Raw genomic sequence first — 22,590 nt, forward strand, 5'->3', positions numbered from 1 at the left:
GTTCCCCCTTTGCAGAGGATCACAGCAAAGTTATTTGTCCTTGGTTCCACAGCTAGTAAATGGCAGAGCCAAGAAGCAGCTTCCACCTCTGACTTTCAAGACACACACACCAGACAGTGAGTGAGCTTCCCCGCCTCTGACGCAGGACATTGAACACTGTGTGTTGCCAAAGCCAGCTTCGGCCCAGTAGGTGCTCCTGCCGTGGTTCTTGCTCTGGCAGGGCTGATGGCGCACCCTCCTTTCTTTTCCCCTAACGCTTCTCAGCCAGCCTTCAGCAGATCTTGTTTGCTTTTTTGTCTCAACTCTGCTCAGGCTGTTGCCAGTCCTGGAGCACTTTGTCCTTTCTACTAATGTCCTTAGGTCAGCTCTGCCTCCTCCCATTGCCACACATGAGCTTTTTATGGCGTACAGCTCTCTCCACGAGCCCTGCCTCGCTGCCGTTTGTTACAAGTTGCTTTGAACGCTGCGGAGTGTCATATTCTCCACGCTTCTGTTGGAGCAGGCCACGTGCCTCTTTAGCTGAGAGCTGAAGGCCAGGGGTGAACTTGACAGACAGTAGTAACCGGATCTTTCCAGAAACATTGAGCTAGAGGGCAGGTGCCCTTGCCCTTTGGCACTAACTCCGCCCTCCCAGCACTAAGTGGGCACCGAGGGACAGGTGGTGACTATCCATTCATTCATTTAGTTGAGCGCCTAGTATCGACTAGTTAGGCCGTGCGATAAATGCTGAGGATGTGGCGGGAGACAAGAGGCCCACTCAGTCAGCACCACTGTTAGGATTTACCATGCAGTTCGGTCTGAGGGTCCCCAGCATCCTCGGGGCCTCAGATTCAGTAAAGAAAATAAGTGGTTGGGAACCGAAGCAGAGGGCAGGAGGCCGGAGTGGCAGTGAGTACCTACTTCTCTGGAAACCAGACTCCACAGGCAGTGCGAAGACCCTGTTCTGGGTGAGGTCGCTGGTGCCACATGAGGCACAAGCATGACATGGGAAACCGGTGGAGCTTGTGCAGCCAGAATTGGCTTGGTTGGGATGGGACTGGGCACACTTAGGAGTCAAAACTGAGCTGAGGCGCTGAGATGCTGGTGTGTGCATTCCGATTCCAGGACTGTTGTTTACGTGTGTTACTTTGAGCAAATCTCTTAACCTTCCCGGACCTCATTTTCTTCATCAGTGAAATGGGTTTCCAACAACCCTAGGGTTAAGTGCCTGGAAAGCCCCCCCCCCCCCTCGCCGCGCAGCTCCCGTATAGAAAAATACTCGGGAAAGGAGGCAGTGATCCACGCTGCTCACACCTCGTGGGGTTCTCCGGCCTCCCCGGGGTCCCGGCGACAGCCAGTCTTTTCCAAGGGACCCGGTCCTAGCCCATTAAGGGCGAGTCCCACTTTGATATATTTATTTGCTTGCTTGGGCGGAGCTTGGAGCATAACAAGGAGGAGGCGGAGGCGGAGAGCACAGAGAAAGGGAAGCCACCCGGGGGCAGCAGGCTAGCCAGGCGGGGCTGGGGAGGAGTCAAGCCGGGTTCCCAGCCGCGCGGCGCTGCGCGCAACGAGAGCCTCGGGCGGCGGAGACAGGGGCGGGGGCGACGCTTGTCGGCCAATGGTGCTCGGCGCTACCGCAAGGGCGGTGCAGGAACCCCAGCCGCTGACAGTCAAAGTAACCAACTCCGCCCTAGCACCCGCGGGATCCCGGAGCCCGAGCCCTAGCGGGGCTGAGGCCGCCCAAAGCGCGCTGCGAGCAAGCGAATATGGCAGCAGAATGAGGAGCCTTGCGCCGGGTGGTGACCGCCGCTGCGGTGCTGCAGCTCGTAATCGGCGCTTGGCACGCCACGAACTGCATTCTTAGTCGGCCTCCGGGTTATTTCATTCCGCACCAAGGACCGCGGAAAAAGGAGATCCGTAGCCCAGAGAGGGAGCTAGGAGGCGGGAGCGCGACCCGGGAGAGATTCCGCGGGGATGAGCCGGCCATGGGGCGGCCTCGGCGGGGCGCACGGAGACGGCCGGCGCATCGGCGGGACCGTTGCCTGAGCCCAGGCTCCGCGGGACTTCGGGGCCTCGTGCGTCCCGGCGGAGTCCCTGACGCTGTCTCTGGGAAGGACACGATACCTGCGTGGCGGACACTGCAGCGATCACAGCACTGAGGCTCCCGGAGCCTACAGCGTCTGCGGTTCGGTGTGCTGTCACACCGCCGCACGCGGGCGCCTTGCCCGGGGCTCGGCGACTGGCGCAGCGCAGCGAGGTTGGCTGCAGGAGCCGGGGACTGCGGGACTAGCCGGAGAGGCGTGCGCGCGGGTGATCCCGGCAGAAGCAGAGCCGGACGGACCTGAGCAGCCATGCTTCCCGGGGTGGGCGTGTTCGGCACCAGCCTCACGGCCCGTGTCATCATCCCGCTGCTGAAAGATGAGGGCTTCGCGGTGAAGGCACTGTGGGGCCGCACTCAGGAAGAAGCCGAGGAGCTGGCCAAAGAGATGAGTGTTCCTTTCTACACTAGCCGCATCGATGAGGTGCTGCTGCATCAGGATGTAGATTTGGTGTGCATCAACCTGCCGCCGCCTTTAACCAGGCAAATCGCTGTCAAAACCCTGGGTGAGCGACCCCTCCTCCAGCCCTCTCTTCATTAGCCCGGGTCTTTGCTTCGCACCCTCTCCAATGGCAGAAGCGTACACCCCAGGGATTCCAAACCCATGCATGTTACTCCCATCTTCTCCATTCCCAGTCCGTGGCCTTCCCCACCTCCACGCTTCGCTCCTGGCACCACCTGGAAGCGTATCCCCACGTGTGTGGTGCGGAGGCTGGATTAGGCTTGGGTTCCAGGTATAGGAACCAGGTGGATCAGATGCAGAGATCTGAAGATGGGTTGCTGTTCCGGGAGAGGAAACTCGGTCCCCAGCTGTAGGTGTTAGTGCTCCGGTGTGTTGGTGCGTGCGCGCCTGGGAGAGGCGAGCGCGCGGCCAGGAACCCTTGAATAAAGGACCGCACACGTGGCAGGGGTTTTCCGCCAAGGTACCTGTTGTCAGCAGCTGTGGCACCCTATTTGGGTCATTTGTTTCCACTGTAAGTGAGTTTAGTGTGAGCCGAGAGACGCGACAGCTGGCCGGAATGACCTTTTTTCGGCTCTGGAAGCAAGCGAGGAAGGACGGTGGAAGCGAGAGGGGGCGGGTCTATTAGAACATTCTCAGATGTGTCAGAGGTTAGTAAAGATTGTAATTTAACCTTTGGGCAGAGCCTCCCAGAGTTGTCTTCTGCTCCAATTGGGAATAATATACCTTATATTCTTAGGAGATGGGCGTTGCTGTTTCAGAGGCAGGGATGCTTTGTGTGGTGTTAACAGGCCAGATGCTGCAATTTCCTTTGGAAACGTGCGATGGCACCTCCGTGTTTTGCCTCCGGAATATTCCCAGACGCTGTGTTTACAAGTAGGTTGGGACTCTGCTGGGCTCAGAGGAATGCCTTGAGCAAGCCTGTCCATCAACAGCTCTCTTCCATACCTAAAACAACCCCACTTGGCTAGTCCCAGGCGTTGATTGCTCCCCTTTGGATGTTAGAGTCTTAATTGGTGAAGAAAGAGTCAAAGCTCCTGAACTGGGGGCGTTGCATTATGGTAGAACACCTGTCTGGCATGCACAAGGCATTCGGTTTCAACTCTCAGCAAGGAGAAAATAATTGTATAAGTTTTTGTTATTGACAAAACCGAGGTGAGTTACATTTTCTTAACGAAGCACCAGAGGTGCTATTATCGGAGTTTACTGTGTGATGGGGGATAGTCAGGGCTTCATGCTTTCGTGATGAGCTGTAGGCTTTCTTCTTTTCCTTTGTGAGCACGTTTTCCCGTGGCTCGAGGTAGTCTATGATGATGAAAAATGTAGTGGCGCTGGATTTAGAAGTGGCCACACAGGCGCGAGACGACTTCCCTGGAAGCCCCATGAGGCGCCTCCTGCTTGTGCCTTGGAGGCCGCTCTTGACTGGCTTCACAGTCGTGGTTAGGAGATTGTACACACACAACACAGGAAGTGGAAAACCTTACAAACAGTTGTCAGTCTGGCCTTGGCCGTTGGGGGGGTTTACACATACTAACGTTTACCTGGAATTCGAATGAGCCACCCTTCAACAAGTCCCGGGGAATTGTGCTTCTTTTTCCACAGCCAGCAAAAGTGATAGACCTGTGTGTCCATGTCCTGGCCTGATAAGGAGAGGGCACCAGGCAAGTGAGGTTAGTGGAATCACACACATTCTCCTTTGAGTTCCAGAAACTTCCTCCAAAGCCCTACCTCTGCCAGACTTTGGGTCACACCCTTCCCCAGCAAGCCAGGTTCAACCACCTGTCCTCCATAAGTCAATCAAAACACCCAAATTAGGCTATCCATTGTTTTGGCTCCACCCTCCTGCCAGGTGGACTGGCAAGCTGCGAACCTCACCTCGTTCTTTGAGAAGTTTCCCCTCTGGCTGACTCAGGTTTTAGGCTTTCTCTTCTCCCAGCATGAGATTCCTAGGGGAATTCCAGCTTCTTGGGGGTTTGTTGTTTTAATAGTCTGGTAGCTGAAGCGAAGGCTGTCTCTTTAGAGCAGCTTCATTCTGTTCAGGCCAGTTACACTGCCTTAGTGGCGAAGCTGCTGTAGAGATCTTTCTGCCACACACAGTTTGTACACCATTCAGGGCTGTCTATAACCGAGAACTTCTTGTGGGCCGGTCTTGGGTGGTAGTTTGCTGTGTATAAAACATTTCACTGTGATGAAAACGGGTCTCTAAGGTAGACATCTGACTGATTTTACAAATGAGGCCACCCTGATTCGGAGAGCTGAGTCCGAGCTACCCATGGCCGTATTCCTAGATAGCTGCGCCCACCAGCCAGCCTCTCCAGTTCTTTCTGACACCTGTTCCATTACTACAGTTCCTCCTGTCACAGATTGATGGGGGGGTCCTGTGTTGCTTTCTACCCCACCGCTGGAACCGGTTCCCCACATTGTGTCCCTGCTGTCTCCTGAATCTTTCTGTCTTTGTTACCCTTTTTTTTGCCAAGTTGCATCCCACTATAGATATCAAGGTCCTCAACTAGTTCCTGAATTTTTCAGTCGGTCCTGACTCACCCCTGCTGGGTCACCTTCACAGTGCTTCAAGTTATCGTACAGAGCCATAGATACGGCTCCATTGTCAGTGCTTTTAGGAAAAAGCCTTAGCTCGATGGCATGACAAACAAGAACCGGCTTCTGATGAGACTGGCCATCAAGTCCCTGATGAGACTTGAGGCTTATGTCCTGCAAGGCATTCAGAATCTTGTGCGCTTGGGCCATCAGGATGGCTCATTGGGTAGTGATGGCTTGCCCTGCAAGTCTGGAACCTCAGTGTGATCTTAGAACCCACAAGCAGATGGAGTGGGAGAGCTGAGTTCATGAAATTGCCCTCTGACTCTATCATATATGCACTGTAGCATAAGTGTACACACACACACACACACACACACACACACGTTTAGGGATATTTGATCACACTGTGACACTCTGAGCCTGTGTTAATAAAGTTAAATTTGGATCAGCAGGGCAGAGCCAGTGACAAGAATTGACCATAGAGATTTTGGAGGACCCAGGGTATGATAGAGAGGCACAGGAAGGAGTAGGGAGGAGCTTGAAAAATATTCCGGGTCCTTTTTGATCTGGGAAGTATGGAGAGAGGACCGGCTGGTTGCTCCTCTGCTACTGCTTTGCTTTATCAGGTTTCACCCTAATATCTTAGAACTCATCACACACGCACACTAGAACTCCGCGAGTCACAGTTAAGCTACCAGTGGGGATTTCTTGGAGAGACTCTTGGTTCATTCATCTGCTCAAGCTTCCACCAGGCTCTCTATTGTCCCTGTAGTTGGACTAAGAGTTGTGCAGCCTTCAAAACCGATCATCTGTTGGCACCTCCTGAGTGTTGTGCTTCTGCTTCTCGATCCCACCCCTTCCCCTGCGTACCCTTCTAAGCTCTCAGTACCAGGAACCCTTGTACTTTCTAGAACCAATTTGAATGTGTTTGTTTAAAACCCAAATTGTGCTCAGTTAGTTTGAATAGGTTATATATTTACATGGTATAAATTTCAAACACTATAAATGTGCACACTACATTAGAGTAAGCGCACCCCATTCTGAGGCAGTCAACCTTACTACTTCTGTCAATGTCTTCTAGTCAGGATTTTCTGGCTACAGTAGTATATATATATATATATGTATATATATATATATATATATATGTAAGAATTTTCATATTGGATGGGCGGTGGTGGCACACGCCTTTAATCCCAGCACTCAGGAGACAGGTGAGTTTGAGACCTGGTCTACAGAGTGAGTTCCAGGACCGGCTCTGAACCTACAGAGAAACCCTGTCTTGAAACAACAACAACAACAAAGTTTTAAGAGTTTTCATGTCCCCTTTTGGGTGACTGGTAAAGTCTCATTCGTGCTACTGGAAACCTGTTTTCTATCATGACATTATTAGCTCATATGTGAATTCAACCGACCAGCAATCAAAAATACTCAAAAACCAAAAGAAATTGTACCTGCACGGAACAACTACAAATGTTTGTCTTGTCATCTCCCCCTGAACAACCTAGCAAGCCCACTACATACTGTCTTCCTACCCTATTAGCTATTCTAGGCAATCTAGAGAGGGCGAAAGCAGGGAGCATACACATAGGTTACACACAAATGCTAGGCTGTACTGAGGGACTTGGGCATCCGTGAGCCTTTGTATACCCATGGGGATTCTGGAACCAATACCCCGGAGATAGGGGTAACTGAATACATACGTCTGTGTATGTAATATATTTATGTTATACACAAATATATACATACACATACATATATTTAGAATGTGAACCCATCCTTGTCATGTTTAGGGCTATATAGGGTTTCATGGTAGGGGTGAAATGAAAGCGTATTTGACCCGTTCCCTGTTATTCAACATTTAGGTTGTTTCCTGTCTTACACAAGCGTGGAATGAGTCATCGTGAGGCGCTGCCATTTTGTATACGCTAGTGTGGTTGTAGCATAAATGCACAAGCTGAGAGCCGGCCAGGGGGGCATAGTCTCATTTCATGTGACATAGATACTGCCGGATGAGCTGGCATCTGACACACTGCATTTTGTCAGTCTCCTCCTGAGCTGCTCCCAGCAAGGCCCTGGACTTACCCATCCCTGGAGGTCTAGTATAGTTTGGTTCACACTGTTCAGTCCAGACAGACTAGTAGCTCGGGCCAGTACCATAGGCCAGTACCACCTTCTAGCTAGCCCTGGGTCAGTCCGAGCCTGTCAAAACATTGTCCCCCTGCAGCGGTTCTCTTCCCTTTAGGTAATGCGGCAAGCTCTCTGGCTGCCCGCGTAGGCCCAGGGGATTCTCTGTACCATGGGAGAGGCGAATGTGTAGGAGTCTGGGCATAATCACACCCGCAAACGGCATGCCCGTGGTTCTCTTGGACGTCGGGCTAACACTCATACTGAGGAGGTATTTGGATTCAAGTTGCCCTGCCTCCTCTCTGCCTCTTACTTCTTAAGTAATTGGGGCTCATCCTACATGCACCACCCGCCAGTACTAAGGCCTCTGTTATGTTCCTGGAATTCCCAGTCGCTTATCCGACTCTCTGGATCGTTGTACTGGCTCTGAAGATTGCCTAGATGGCTCACTCCCCTGCCTGTGAATGGTTGGACGACTCTCTCCCCTGCCTGTGAATGGCTAACTCTCTACAGATCTATATTTTGAGGGAGTGACTTTTCGGGCCTCCCCTTCCACCTCTGGGTTCATCTCTGTCCCTGCTGTCTCTTTGCTGTTCTTGGTGACATTCTCACAGCTGGGGAGCCTCACGGGTGTCGTCTTAACTGCTCTTTGACCCTCCGCTCTTTGAGGGCTGAGTTTTTTGTCTGTCTTGCTCCCTGTATAACTCTTTACCCTCTAGACAGCGCCAGATACCCAGCCATCTCGCACACAGGCTGCAAATGCCTGTTAAATGACCAGTGAACGCGGACACTTTTCATTGTGTGGACATGTGACCTCAGGAGTCACAGGTTAGGAACAGGCGACACCTATCAACAGAATTTTTTTGTGCCCTGTTAACAGTGAAGTTAGAATATCCCCTTCTAACTTCACTGTTCACTGGTGTTACCTGGGGGAGCCCTTCACAATATAGATTTCTGGGTGGTAACAGATGAACCATTTCTGCCTAGCTCATGGTTGCAATACTGGACCAGCTAGACACTGGAGTTGCTAAAGCTCTCGGCCTTGGGGAACTGAAGGGGGCCTCCCTCCCTGAGTAATTATCACGCAGGACTGTGCCAGAAATACCTGCTCCCTTGTGTGGCATGCAACGACACTTGCTGCCATGCTCTCTGTCCTCACGGTTGGAGGTGGCTGTGAAGACCCAAAGGAATGGAAGGCTTCCTGGGGCGGCGAGTAAAGCGGCAGGCTTTCCTTGAGCTCTGATCTTCCTGCGCCTGAATCCTGCCTCAACTTGTTTGGCACTTGGCATCCTCAGCTCAGGATCTGGAGCAGTGGAGACCTTAGCGCTAAGGAGGACTGGGGGAAGAGAGGTGAGAACTGACGGTCTCAGGCCATTGTTACCACACCAGTGATCATTTGGGCTGTAGACAATGGCAAGGGTGGACTTGGACTCGAGGAGAGCTGTTCTGAAATTCTAGCAGCCCCTGAATTTCCAGTTCTTCCCTGGAGTTTCTTTTGGATCTCTTCCTATCTTAACACTGGGAGGGGAAAAAAAAAGTGATTGTATTCTCTGGGTTCCTGCCCCTGTGCACAGCAGGAAATGATTTTCGGTCTATCAGTTTGGTGCAGAATTGAGGAAGCCCTTGGGTATTATGTAAATGAGAGAAATTACTCTGTTTATGGTTAGGAAAACCCAGGCGTGACCAGGCTCATTGCATCTAACCGGTATTAGGTGCACTTGAGTGATCATTTGCTGGATGTGCTGGACTTTGGAGATGGATGATTCTGCAGTGTATCATGGAAGGAGAAAGTAAATGAAGAAGTTGAGCATTTTGATACCTGACCTGGGAGAATGGCGTGAAAGAGGAAATGAAAAGGCGTGTTTAATATGCAAGCAAAGTTGTGACACGTTTGCTAGCTGTGACCTAGGAAGGCGCCTTGCCACTTAACAGGTCGTGTACAGTTAAAGTGACTAGTTATAGAAACGGTTGGTGGGCCACTCCTGTGTGATTTTGGGGAGGTAGTTGTCTTCAAAATGATTACTAAAAATTCAAAAAATATTGTTATTATAGCGTGTAGGTGCAGGTCTGAGGACAACTTCGAGTTGGTCTCCCTTTCTACTTGTCACGTGGGCTCTGGGGATCGAATTCAGGTTTCTAGGCTTGCGCAGTAAGCCCTTTTATGCACGGAGCCATCTCACTAGCCCTTTGGAAATTATTACTGGGTGTGGGTGTCCATGCATCACGACAGTCGTGGGGCAGTCAGAGGACAACTGTTGGGGATCAGTTCTCTCCCTTCCACCTGAGTTCTAAGGATCCAGCTCAGTAAGGAATTTCACCTGCTGAGCCTTCTCATCAGCCCCGCCCAGTATCCATTGCTCTTGAGCCTTCCTTAGTCTCCCCAGTGAGATGAAGCAAATGACACTACCACGTGAGACGTTTAAAATGAGGAGGAGCCGGGCGGTGGTGGCGCGCGCCTTTAATCCCAGCACTCAGGAGGCAGAGGCAGGCGGATCTCTGGGAGTTCGAGACCAGCCTGGTCTACAAGAGCTAGTTCCGGGACAGGCACCAAAGCTACAGAAAAACCCTGTCTCGAAAAACAAAACAATAAAATAAAATAAAACGAGGAGGATTATGTCACGACCTTGCCTGTTGTCCCCATTTGGTTATATGTATGGGCTCAACAAATATTCATTTCTTTTTGTCACATGTACTCAACTCTCTAGTTGGCTTATATATGTGATGCTTTTTTTTTTTTGTGGGGAGGGGTATGTGTTGAGATAGTGTCTCATCTTATAGTGCAGGCTGACCTTGAACTTGGGGCAGTCCCCTTGCTTCAGCCTCCTGGGTACAGGGATTACAGGTATCAGTCATCATCCATGCCTAGAGTGAATGGTTCTTATTTTTCAATTAAAAACATCTCCTTTTGAGAGCTCATCATGTGCATCCCAGGTAGGACTTGAACTCACAATGCAGCTGCAGGTGACTTTGACCTTCTGAGATCTTGTCTCTACCTCCTGTACTAGAGTGCAGACATGCACTACCATGCCTAGTTTTTATGCAGTGCAGGGGATAGAACACAGGTCTTTGTACATGCCAGGTGGGTACTCTACCAAGCCCCATGGCGCTTTTGAAATGTTTTTTTTTTTTTTATTATTTTCTGCCAGATTCAGAAAACAACATCAAGTTTTTCTCCCTCCCTCCCTCCCTCCCTCCCTCCCTCCCTCCCTCCCTCCCTCCCTCCCTCCCTCCCTCTCTCCATCCCTCCCTCTCTCCCTCCCTTCCCCAAAGGGAAGGTCTCTAAGCTGAGCTTTTTTTTTTCATTTTGTGTTTGGTACAAACTCAGCACAGTCAGCATTCAAGGTCTACAGATTCCACACTCTCAGATCAATAAATTACAAGTGGAAATTATCCATAAAAAGAAACTGCATCTGTACCGAACACACAAACCGTTTCTTGTCATTATCCCCCAGTTTAAACGGTGCTTACATCTGGATGAGATTCAGGTGCGTAAGGAATATGTGTAGGTTCTGTGTAAACAATGTTTCTTTTCACAAAGGGGGTTTGAGCAAAGACTTTGGCATTCTCCAGGACAGAGTAAAACCGCTCTGAAGATCTGAGGGACTGCCATAGTAGCTTCACGTGATCAGCAGGAGGCACAGAAATGACCACATCCTCATTCTGACCATCGCTTGTGACAGGGCCCTGGGGCATCTCACAGAAACCAAGAGCTGATCTTGGGCACCTTGGCTGTGCATTCCCAGAGTTAATTTTGCTTCTCCCCGTGCGGTCAACACTGTCATTCATCTCTGCTCGCAGCAGCCTCCTCGGCTTCCAACGTGGTAGACGAAAGCTGTCTGGCTTCCTGCTACACACATTACAGGTTCAGCCACCTGGGAAATGCAGCCCCTCCCCTCTTCCCAGTTCTCCCTGCTGCTTCTGTCTGGTGCTGTCTCCTGGCTGTCATTTCTATGGTTACCTTTAGTGTTTGGATAGCGAAGTGGTTCTCAACCTTTATTTACTTAATGAAATGCATCGTGGCATTGCCTTTCTAGTTGATCACAGCCAAGCAGTAAAAAGAACTGATGTACGTGAGGTCCAGCGAGACCGCTTATTGCTAATATAAAGTCATGTATATGTCTCACATATGCACATATATAACATAGACGCATACATAGATACCGCACAGAGGCTGAGACCCAGGATTTAAGCACTCTAATCCAGTGTAATTGTCCTGGGGGATAATCTAAAGGAAGCCGTTTATGCCTTCAGCTATCTGTGTACTCAAACAATGGCTTGCCGAGAATTAGCATCTCTCTAGGAATTCATGTTGGAAGAAGGAAAAGGCTGCCATCTAGTCAGCCAGAGTGGGAACTTGTCTCCCATGAAGGGATTTCACACTGTCGTGAAAACCTGTCCGACCACCTTGCCAGAGAAGCTGGAGCCAGACGCTGGCTTGTTAGTGATGGGCGTGACCACACCTGGCCAGGACTGCTTAGTTACGCAGGCCTCTTGCTTTGTATTTAAATCGAATACTCCCCTCAGAACCTCCAATGAGGACGTGCAGGGGTGGGGCGGCTGTCACTGGACCTCTTTCTGTTCCTCTTCCTCATCTGGCCATTTGAATAGACCAATCTCTCTCTCTCTCTCTCTCTCTCTCTCTCTCTCTCTCTCTCTCTCTCTCTCTCTCTCTCGGTTTATTTTTATTTTGTGTGTGTGTGAGGGTGTGCCTACGTGTATGTGTGTATACTCAGGGTGTACCTGGTATCCACAGAAGTCAGGAGAGGGCATTGGAGCCTCTAGAACTGGTTGTGAACCCCCATGTGAGTGCTGGGCACTGACCCCTTTGCAAGCGCATCCAGTGCTCTTGCCTGTTGATCTCTCTCCAGCTCCTGGACCCCCTTTCTCTGCTTCTTACTGCTGCTTATCTCTTTAATTGGACTAGAGAGGATGAAAGGCTGGGCCTAGTTTGTGAGGGCTTGGGGTGAGTTTGGGCTTCCTCTTTACTAAGAAGAGAGGACAGGACTTAAATGATTTAAAAGAAAGGTATGCTCACCTGTAATTCTAGGATTTAGGAGGCCGAGGCAAGAGGGTCAAAGTCAGTTTGGTCTACACCAGTGGTTCTCAACCTTCCTAATTCCGCGACCCTTTAATACAGTTCCTTGTGTTGTGGTGGCCGCCAACCATAAAATTATTTCATTGCTATTTCATATCTATAATGTTGCTACTGTTGTGAATTGTAGTGTAAATATCTGTGGTTTTTGATGGTCTTAGATGACCTCTGTGAAAGGGCCTTTGGTCCCCCCCCCCAAGGGGTCACGACCCACAGGTTGAGAACCATAGGTCGACATGCTGAGACCTTTCTCTCTAAATAAATGAATAAATATATACATGAGGGGCTGTACAGATGGCTCCGCAGTTAAGAGCACTTACTGCTCCTATAGAAGATCTAGTTCCTAGCACCTCTATAGCAGCTCACACCCACCTGCGCTCCCTCTTCCGGGGGATCTGATGCCTTCTGGCCTCGCAGGCACTGTGCGCACGATACACACACACACACATATAGACAAACACACTAAAAAACCCCAAATGAGTAAACAATGAGAATACAAAAATGAATTTAAGAAAGACAAGGCCCCATGAGTAGAGTCACCCAGATGACCTGTCCAACTCTGCTGAGCTCCCTCTGTATGGTCCCCACCGTCCAGGAAACAGTGGATTGAGAATGTCCAGCTTTGTCAAAAAAAAAAAAAAGTCAGAAGTGAAGAGTTTGAAGGTTCCCCACCTGCAGAATGGTTGAGAGTTGAGGCAACCGAAATGCGAATTACCCTGACTTGAGCATCACATAATGTAGACGTGTGTCAAATTACCACTCTGTGTCTCCTAAATATTCATGTCATTTGATAATAATAATAAAATTTTAAAGAATATCAAAATTTGAAAAAAAAATTTGGAGCCACTGTCGGTGCCACTGGCATCATTCTCTCTGCTCAGGCTCCAGTTAGTGATGGGAGCTGGTGACAGATCTCTAGGGTCAGCGAGGGTGACAGCTCGCAGGAGCGTTGGAAGAAACCGGGTTGAGAGGAGCCCGAGTGACTGCCTTAGCTAGTGTGAAAAGTCCTGCAAAAATGAATTCACCCTGAAAGGCTTCGAGAGGATGCTCCACGTGGGGCAGAGTAGGGGTGCAGGATGGGGAAGAGAGGGTGCTGCGGGGGGTCTCGGTCCCAGCCCATGTTGCTGCCCCGAGCTTTGCAGAGGTTTAGCATCTTCTTGGGAATGCACACTGAAATTGAATCCCCATAATAGGAGTGTAAGAAGCTGGACCATGTGGGATCTTTAAGAGAGAACTGGGGCCCTGCCTTCATGCAAAATTAATCCGGTCATGTGTGCTTCCCTGTCTCCAAGGGGCAGGGTGGTAGGGAGTGTACACATTGGGGGATTGGTGTCCCAGAACTAATTAGTTGGAGGTTTTACAAGGTCTGGGTGCAGCCCTCAGTTTATTAGCAAGGACTCTATTATTAATCAGAAGGAAACGTGTTCTGGAGAGTTTTCCTAAATTCACCCTGAGATATTGGAAATGAACACAAAAATAGATTCTTCCACCCTCCCTGAACACCATAGGACTTTAGGTAGTGAGGGTACCCAAGGAAGGCTGCCATGTTGGGAACCTTTAGCAAACCTGTAAGGACTGGGCTTTCTAGTCACCAGAGAGAGAAGCAGAGGAACCAAGGGACTTCATGTGCAGGAGGGCAGATGCCAGTGCCCCCCCCCACCCAGTGGGCATGTGGAGGTCAGAGTTTAACTTTCACGCTCTTGTCCACGTCATGTTTTTGAGGCAAGGTCTCTCACTTGACCTGGCACCCTAGGCTAGGCTGGCTAGTGGCTAGTGGGCCCCTAGAGATCTGCCTGTCTCCACCTCCCCCAATGACAGGATTACAAGTGCATCATGGTATGGGACTATTTAAGTGGCTTCCGAGGATCGAACTCGGGTCCTATGCTTGCACACTAAGTGCCTCACTTAGCTTTGAAGCACCAGCTCATTGCCAGGCCTTTTTGTTGTTGCTGGTGGGGTTTTATTTTGTTGTTGTTGTTTTTTTTTTGTTTTTTTTTTTTGTTTTGTTTTTTTGTTTTTTTTTTGTTTTTTGTTTTGAGTTGGGGTTCCTCTGTGTAGCCCTGGCTGTCCTGGAGCTCACTCTGTAGACCAGAGATCGGCCTATCTCTGCCCCCTGAGTGTTGGGAATAAAGGCGTGTGCCACAACCGCCCAGTTAGTGCCAGGCCTCTTGATCCTGAAAGAACCTGTGAGCATATTTGGCAGCCAAGTCCTGGGATCTGGGCTGAGGGGAATTAGACTTCACAGTAACTTCATCCCTACCTCCTGCCAACATACTGGAAGACGCCAGGAAAAGCGTGGCTTCTATCTTCCTTCTTCCTCTCCCCATCCCCCCCTTCCTTCATCTGAGGGGAGAGGCTTTAACAATCTAGCGCACAAAGCCTCAACGGAAGGAAGGGTCATCACTATTTTGCTGATTACTATGGCTTCCCCTTCCCCACTCCCCCTTTAAGTCCTGTTTCTGATAGGCAGCCCGAGCCATTGGTGTGAACATTCCTTAGGGAGCCTAGGCTGTTGCATCCCAGCTTGTCAGAGCTTGGGAGGGGGCAGAGGAGAAGAGCCGAGAGGAGAGAGCCTGCACGTGGGGGTGCGGGGTGAGTAGGGGTGCTGGAGGAGAGGAGTGTGTATCTGAGAGCGCGAACACACGTGACGGAGCTGAGTGTCTGCGGAGTGGCTCTCCACTGAAGCCAAGTGCACAGCACTCAGCTTGGATGGCTGGCTATTTGGAGGGAACTCTGCTCATCTCGGACGTGAATGTGAATAACCGGGGCGGTAGAAAGTGAGCTGTGCTCCTCTGCTCTTAGAGCTAGGGCATCAGAGGAGAAAAAGAGCAGTAGCCACAAAAAAACGGGAGGGAGATGCTGCGCGGTGTGTTTGCAAAGGCTTCTGTTCCCTCCAGCCCCAGTGAGAGGGACAATTGTTTACACCCCATCGTGATGTCCCTCTCAGAGAGTCCTGGGAGACAAGGTTGGAGCCCTAGGGGATGCGCTTGTCTGATTTAATATGCAGGGCTATTCATGTCCAGAGTACAGAGAGCCTGGCTTTCCCCCTAAGGCCCATGGGTACCACAATGCTATGTTTGTCTGTGGAAGTGAGCTTTAGCCACTCCTTCCTGACCGAAGGCAGCTGCCTCCCTCCACAGCCCAGGGCTTGGGGGATTCCAGAGTCATCTGTATCCTGAGCCCTTATTGGCTCTTTCCAGCCTTTTGGCCTCTAGTGTGATTATACTGGCTCCTTCGGGTCCTGGGGAGACCTACATTGAATTTCCTGGTCCCTGGCTTGGGTGCTTGTCAGGTTTTACATTTCTTGATTTTTTTTTTTTTTATTTGTGTGTGTGTGGAGGGGGGGCATGTGCAGGTGCCTGTAGAGAGGCTAGAAGAGACCAGCGGATCTCCCGGAGTTACAGGCAGCTGTGAGCTGAGGATGTGGGTGCTGGGAACTGAACCCAGTCCCTCCCCCCTTTAAAGAAGCCCAATTAAATGGCCAATATTTGTGTAAAGTACAAACGGAGCCCCTTGATGTTTACCTCCCTTTGCACCAGGTTCTGGGGGGAAGGTCTGGGGATTTTATTTGTTGAGTTTATTTGTTGAGTAAGGCTAGTGCTGCCTTACTGTTCCTGAGGACCAAGGTGGAACACAGACCTATGGGGCACACAGCCATGAGAAGGGACACAAGGCAACTCCCTTCCTTGAACGTTGAATTCTGGGAAGTTCCCAAGCGAAGGCCTGAATGTTTATTGCCACAGTGCGCTGGGGCCATCTCTTACAGACAGATGGAAGTTTGTGGAAATCCAGAGCCGCCCTGGGTTAAGGAGGCAGCAGCCAGGAGGCTGTGAGAGAAGGAACAGTCAGTCCCACCCCTGGGTTTTGTACACCCTTGACTCAACTTGCAGGTCCATGCTTACATTAGCATAGTCCTACCGTGGGCTTCAACTAAGTCGTTTTCCTGGACAGCTATAGGAAAAGCAAAGAAGGGAGGTTGGATATGAGATCTGGTGCCTCAGACAGGAGACCCCGTGGAATAGTGGAAAGAGAAGCCTGCTGGCAGTCAGACACCTCAGGCAGGTCCTGGGGGTTGGGGGAGGGGTGCTGTCATACCTGTCTCTTAACTAATGCCTCAGGAAACCAAGTCTCAGAAGAGCTGAGTGGCTTGCCAGCCTTCTTAGACCTAATGGCTAACAACCACGTCAGGACCAAACCCAGGTCTCCCGAGAGGAGTCTCGTACGCTATGGGATTAGTTTGTCAGTTGGCACGTGTGCTTCTCTAACAAGAAGGAAAACGAGGAGCTGACTTCTAGGAAGCTCTTCTAAGGATGTAATAAAGTAACAGTCACAAAAGACGTCTCCCCAATCAGTACCACACTTCAGTAAAGTCTTGTTTATAATTAGTAGATCTCTAGAAACGTAGGGTTTGTGGTGGGGACACTTATTTAAACATGGGGAATGCCTGGATTATATGCTACATGTAGCCATTGGAATTCTATATTGGGAGGACGGTAGCAAAAATGAAACACTTTATAATTATGGGAAAAGAAAAAAAATACAGATATTTGCGTGTATCGACGATTGAATAAACTGACTTGGCTGCACCATGGTATGGTTAAGGGGAAGGTTTTTGTTGTAGATGTGAAAGAGAGAAGAGCCAGAGACATCTGGAAAAACCAGAGCAGAGAGAGAGAAAGTAATAGATTGAGCATGGCCAGTAAACTGGACCAGAGAGAGAGCAAGAAGCACAGAGAGAGGGAGAGCGTGGGAGAGCAGAGAGGGGTTTTGAGAAATAGCAGTTCTGAGGCGAATGGGGAGCTGGGGGTGGGGGCAGCTTCTGAGCCTGGGGGGGTAGTTTAGAGTAAGGGGGATAAGGTGAGGAGCTAGGGTGGACTTTGGGATGTGTAAAGGGTACTTGTGCTGCTGAGGGGGCCTGAAGGCCAGCATGCACTCGGATTTGCTAAGAGGTGCCACAGCCATTTGTGCCTTCTGCCTTTTGGAATTTGGGGGAAATAGAGCTTTCTTTGGACCAGACAGTGATAACCTTGTTTAATTCCCCCACCCCCACATATTTAACCAATATACACTCTTAACCAATATACAAGGAAAGCCTGGTAGGCGATCAGCCCAAATCCTGAGGATGGTTGTGTAAAGTAGTAAAATTATGGACTATTTCCCTAGATTTTGAATTTATTAGGCCACTGTCCTACTTAGCTTTTTGTCGATTTTTGGGAAGAGAGAACCCCAATGAGAAAATGCTCTTATCGGATTGGCTTGTGGGGCTCCTTCTTGATTGATAATTACTATGGAAAGGCTCACTGTTGGTGAAATCATCCCTGGGCAGGTGGTCCTGAGAAACCAAGCCAAGCAAGGAATGAGGAACAGCCCCGTAAGCAGCATTCCTGCATGGCCTCTGCTTCAGTCCCGACCTCCAGGTTCCTGCCCTGATTGAGTTCCTGTCTTGACCTCTCTCAGGGATAGACAGTGATGCAGAAGTACAAACCAAATCAACCCTTTCCTCCCCAGCTTTTGGTCACGATGTTCATCTCAGCAGTAGAAACCTAAGTAGGACAGAAATAACGAGAGAAATACATTTTTTCCCAGGGAGAGAAAAGCAGGGGATATGACTCAGTGCTCACAGCTCCACAAAACAAAGCCCAGAAACCAGGGCGGGTGACAATGAGGGACTCCCTCCCTAGCTCTTTGATTCTCTACCTCCTTTTCCGTTTTGTTTTTGTTTTTTTGAGAAAGGGTTTCTCTATGTAGCTTTGACTGTCCTGGAACTCACTCTGTGGCTGTCCTCAAATTTACCAATATCCACCTGCCTCCGCCTCCCCAGTGCTGGGACGCCCTGGCTGATCCTGTACCCTTTGGACTTGGAACAACTGGGCGACCCTCACACACAGGGTCCTGTGTTTAACACAGGAAGGTGAATCTAGCTTAAAGGCGTAGACAGACTTGCCAGAGCACAAGGGGATGAATCGGTGACTACGGGCCTGTGGTGGTTAGGTGTACCTGCCCCTCACTTTGGGGAGAGGCATAGGCTCCTGGCTGAAGGGTGACTACTTAGAACCCTAACTTTGTGTGGCCCAAACCCAAGCACAGCTGGAGGGAATTGCTCTGTTTTCAGCCTTTCTTTTGCTGTTTGAACTTGTATGAAAAATGAAGGTTTTGTTAGCTTATGCCTTGGAGGGATATAGGAATGGGAGGGCGTGGTGTACCTCTGTAATCTTACCTCTGAGGAGGTGCAGACAGGAGCATCAGGAGATCAAGGCCATGCTCAGCCACATAGCAAGTTCAGTGTCAGCCTGGGCATCATGAGACATTGACAATACCAGCAGGTGGTTAATTGCCAGGACTGGGCCATCACATCTTCATCATTGCTGGGGAAGGGGCTCATGAAGTCCCATTTCTCCCATTGGCTGTTAGTGGTTTTGAGGCGATGGGTGCCATTCTCTTCAATGATGTAGCCGCAACCAAACTGCCTTTGATTCGCTGGATCCCCTCCCACCCACACTTGGGGGCGTACTCTTGCTAAATTCTGTGGACCACACACAGAAAGAAGACATGAGAGTAAGAAATTGAGAAGAAGAATTCCAGGGGGAGAAGGTGGGGAGTGAGAGGGGAAGAGTGTGGCGAAGATGGCTAAGAGCCATTCTGTGGATGCTTGAGACCGTTAAACAATTAAAACATTAAAACAAAAGCAATAAAACCCCAAACCATAGAATGAGAGCCTCAAGCCAAGACAGTCCTGGGTAGCAAGCCAAGGACAGAGAGGGTGGTGCGGGAGGCTGGAAGGGTGGTGGGCGTGCTCATTCCCACACCTTGGGCAGGTGGCCTTCTTGCAACTGAGTTTTTTTTTTTTCTTTCTTTCTGTAACAGGCAGGTGCTAGAGTAGATTTTAAAACCACCTCTCTAGTTCCCACTTTGAATACCAATTCGGATAACTTGCACCGATGGACCAAATCATTTGGTTCTGTAGCTATTTTTAGGGGCGGTTTCATCGCCATTTTTGTCATGTACTTGATTAGTTTGGCTGCTGCTGCTTCTTTAATCCTTTATAAAAACACAAGAGTTTGGCTCAGTAGGCTCTGTACCAGGAAGCGACCTTCCCTCTCTCTGCGAGGGAGGAGATGAATTCCCAGGGCAAAGTCACAGGGCTGATGAGGCTTAGTGGAAAGGCTGCTCGTTAGTACTGTGTGCATGTGTCTGTGGTGTGTGTGTGTGTGCACGTGCGCACGCTTGTCCATGCATGTGTATGTGTGTGTGCATGCATGCACCTGTGTGGTGGAAGCATACATGTGTACATAGTACACCAGCCCATGTGTGTTGTGCCCTCGATGGTGTTTTTGTAGAATCTCTTTAAGCACACTGCTGAGAACGCATCCGTGTGGGTAGCTGCTCCCACCAACTGCCAAGCTGACAGTTCAGTGGGGGTTCTGTAAAATTTCTGGGCACAAATTTCTCAGCCCAGTAGGTGTTGGAGATGTGTTAGGATCTTCTGTTAGAGCCTTCTTAAGTCTGGGCTCCACCAGACTAGGGAACAATGTGCTCTTGGCACGTCCTGAGCCGAGCAAGGGCTATTGGTGGTGGCCAAGCCCGGGTCAGATAGCTGGTAACAGCTGTAGTCGGAGAGGTGCTTGCAGCCAGTAGGTGCTGTCCCAGCACCCTTTGCTGCAACTGGCTCTCAGGGATGCCCTCACTGTTCTAAAAGCCAGAGGACATTCTCTTGCTCAGCTTGGGGCATGAGAAGCCTGTTCTACTGATTCAGACCCCTCCAGAGGAATCACTCAGTTCACTTGAAGGGAAAGCAATCAGGTTTATTTCTCTTGTTTTTTACATCTGCCTTCTCCTGACTGAGATGAAAACGCAGGCCATATGGCCACCCACAGAAGGCACAGGATTGCCTCGTAGCTTCCAGAAACGTTATGTAACTGTGAGTCATGAGGCTCAGCAGAGACCTGAGGAGAGCCAATGGAGGCTCATCTGCTGCCACGCAGGTCACATGTGGGTCACCCTACCCCAGGGGTGGCACGGATCTTTCCCAGGACTCACTTTACACATTGTTTCAGTGTTCGATGGTTTTTATGTACGACCTGGCTTCCTACAATCCATCCTAAATGGAGCCATTCTTTTTATGTTAGTGAACCCTGATGCTGCTTCTTGACCTGTGAGATACTTGGTGTGTTGATAGCATATGATCCCGCCTGGGATAGGATCCTAGTCTTTCAGAGTAGCTGAAGGTGTGAATTTTTTTTTCTCTCTCTTTCTCTGAGTCAAGAAGTACTCACTTGCAAGTGGCACATGTCATACTCTACAGAGTTTACAAAGTATGACACACAGAGGCGCCCCCTGTAGATTCAAGCTCTGTAGGTTCAAGGTGGTCCGAGAAGCTGCATCTCTGGCCTACATCATAGAGATGGATGTAGCTGACTCGTGAACCAAGCTTTGAAGACTTGGGTTTAAAATAAGCGTAGATCGGTTAACAGTAATATGAGGCACAGCGCTATTTGTGAAAATATGACACAGGGACAGGAGTGTAGTTGGTGTTAAATTGCTTGCCTAGCACACCGGATGGCCTGGGTTAAATCACCAGCCTCATACATGCAGGCATGCTTACCCACAAGCATGCAGGTATACCTATCATACATGCACACATGCAGGCATGCACATCCCCAAATATGTAGGTATATGCATCATATATTTATACATGCAGGCATGCGCATGCAGAAGCATGCAGGTGTGCACTTTATACATGCACACATACAGGCATATGTACCTGCAAACTTGTAGGTATGTACATCAGGCACACATACAGGCATGCACACCCACTTGCATGCATGTATGCACTTCATAATACACACATGCAGGCATGCACACCCACTAGCATGCAGGTGTGCATTTACAGAAAAGGATACCAGCAATAAAATACCAGAATGATCCCAGGAAGAAGACCCCTTATTTCTGGTGAAGGATATCAGGGGTGGTTACCAAGAGGAGGAGGCATCTGAGAGAGCAATGAATGGTGAAGAAAGAAGTCGAGGGAGCCTGGGTTCTCCAGGGGGAAAACAGAGTCAAAGTAGGAAGGGAAAAGGACAGAGAGAACTGGGGAAAGAGAACTCCAGCCAGTGGGCGGCTCGGGAGTGGAGCGGGTCACTCTAGCTCTAGGGAAGAATTGTCCTGCTGGTCCACAGGCTGTCTGCTGACAGAACTCCTCCTCACTGGTCAGCCTTTTAAAAACGTTTTGAGTTAAGGATTGGATGAGGCCCACGCACGGGGTTCAGAGAATCTACTTTACTCAGATTTAAAGAAGAAGGGCACATAAAAAAAAAAAGATCAAAACACTTAGAAATAGGTTTGACTAAATGCTTGAATGTTGTGGCTTGCCCACATAGACACAGAATCATCGTAGTGGGGGAACAAGCCCTCTATGTGTGAGTGTGTTTGTGTGTGTGTGTGTGTGTGTACATGCACTGCAGTACTATATAACCATAGCTGGCAAGGGAAGACCTATGATCTAGGGCAGCAAGACCCATTTCTGGGCACCTCATGGTCTTTGCTGTGGATGCTATGGTGAGCCTTTGTTCTGCTCTTACATACTAAAGAGGCTGGCTTCACACACCCCAGAGTGGGCATGGGCTCCACTGACTGTGTGCGCCACCTCCCACCTGTGGAGACAGGAGCCCCGATGAGTATATGAAGCTGTCCAGTTGCCTGGGTCTATGCCAAGAGGAAATGGATTCTAGGGGAAGCACATGGATGGTCACTTATGGGGGAGAACTCGTGCTCCGGAACAGTCATACGGAAAGGGGAAAATGAGTAAGCACAGGATCTCTCAGACACCAGGGCAGGGCAGCCTGCGCTGGGGAGTGAGTTGATGCTGTAGCTACACACACGTATATGATCAATAGGATATCTATATCTAATAGATGAATAAGGAGGAATCTAGGTCTCATGACATGCACCCTTCTTCCACTGACATAGGTGGAGCATCCTAGCTACTAAGAAGTAGAAGGACTGGCCATGACCTATTGAACCACTTCCACAGTGCCAAGTGTGTGGGTACCTGCTGGGAGATAAGAGAGCCCAGTCCTGAGACAGGGCTGTAGGAACTGAAACAGTGCAGCCCGGCGGATGCTCCTGTGATGACGGACAGTTCTGTCCAGAGGAGCCGTGCCCCAGACCCCTCAGTTATAGTTAGTGCAAATGATGAACTGGATTTAAGTTTTAGTTCATTTAAATGTAAATTTTCGTTCCTCTAAATTATTTAAAGATTGTTTCACTTAGACTAAACTGTGGCTTCCGTGGCAAGGT

General features: G+C 49.8%; 1 protein-coding gene across 1 annotated transcript in view; it reads left to right on the top strand.

Moving 5' to 3' along the window:
• Window positions 1-1,243: 1,243 nt before the first annotated feature.
• The window catches only part of Gfod1 (Gfo/Idh/MocA-like oxidoreductase domain containing 1), a 99,130-nt gene continuing 77,783 nt past the window's right edge, over window positions 1,244-22,590 (top strand). The window contains exon 1 of the mRNA XM_050142369.1: window positions 1,244-2,583. Coding sequence (XP_049998326.1) covers window positions 2,331-2,583 — 253 coding nt within the window. The 5' untranslated portion in view covers window positions 1,244-2,330. The remainder of the gene's footprint in view (window positions 2,584-22,590) is intronic.

The sequence above is a fragment of the Alexandromys fortis genome, unplaced genomic scaffold (assembly GCF_014885135.2).
Source record: "Alexandromys fortis isolate MF-2015 unplaced genomic scaffold, M_Fortis_MF-2015_v1.1 scaffold_5, whole genome shotgun sequence".
NCBI classification, from domain to species: Eukaryota; Metazoa; Chordata; class Mammalia; order Rodentia; family Cricetidae; genus Alexandromys; species Alexandromys fortis.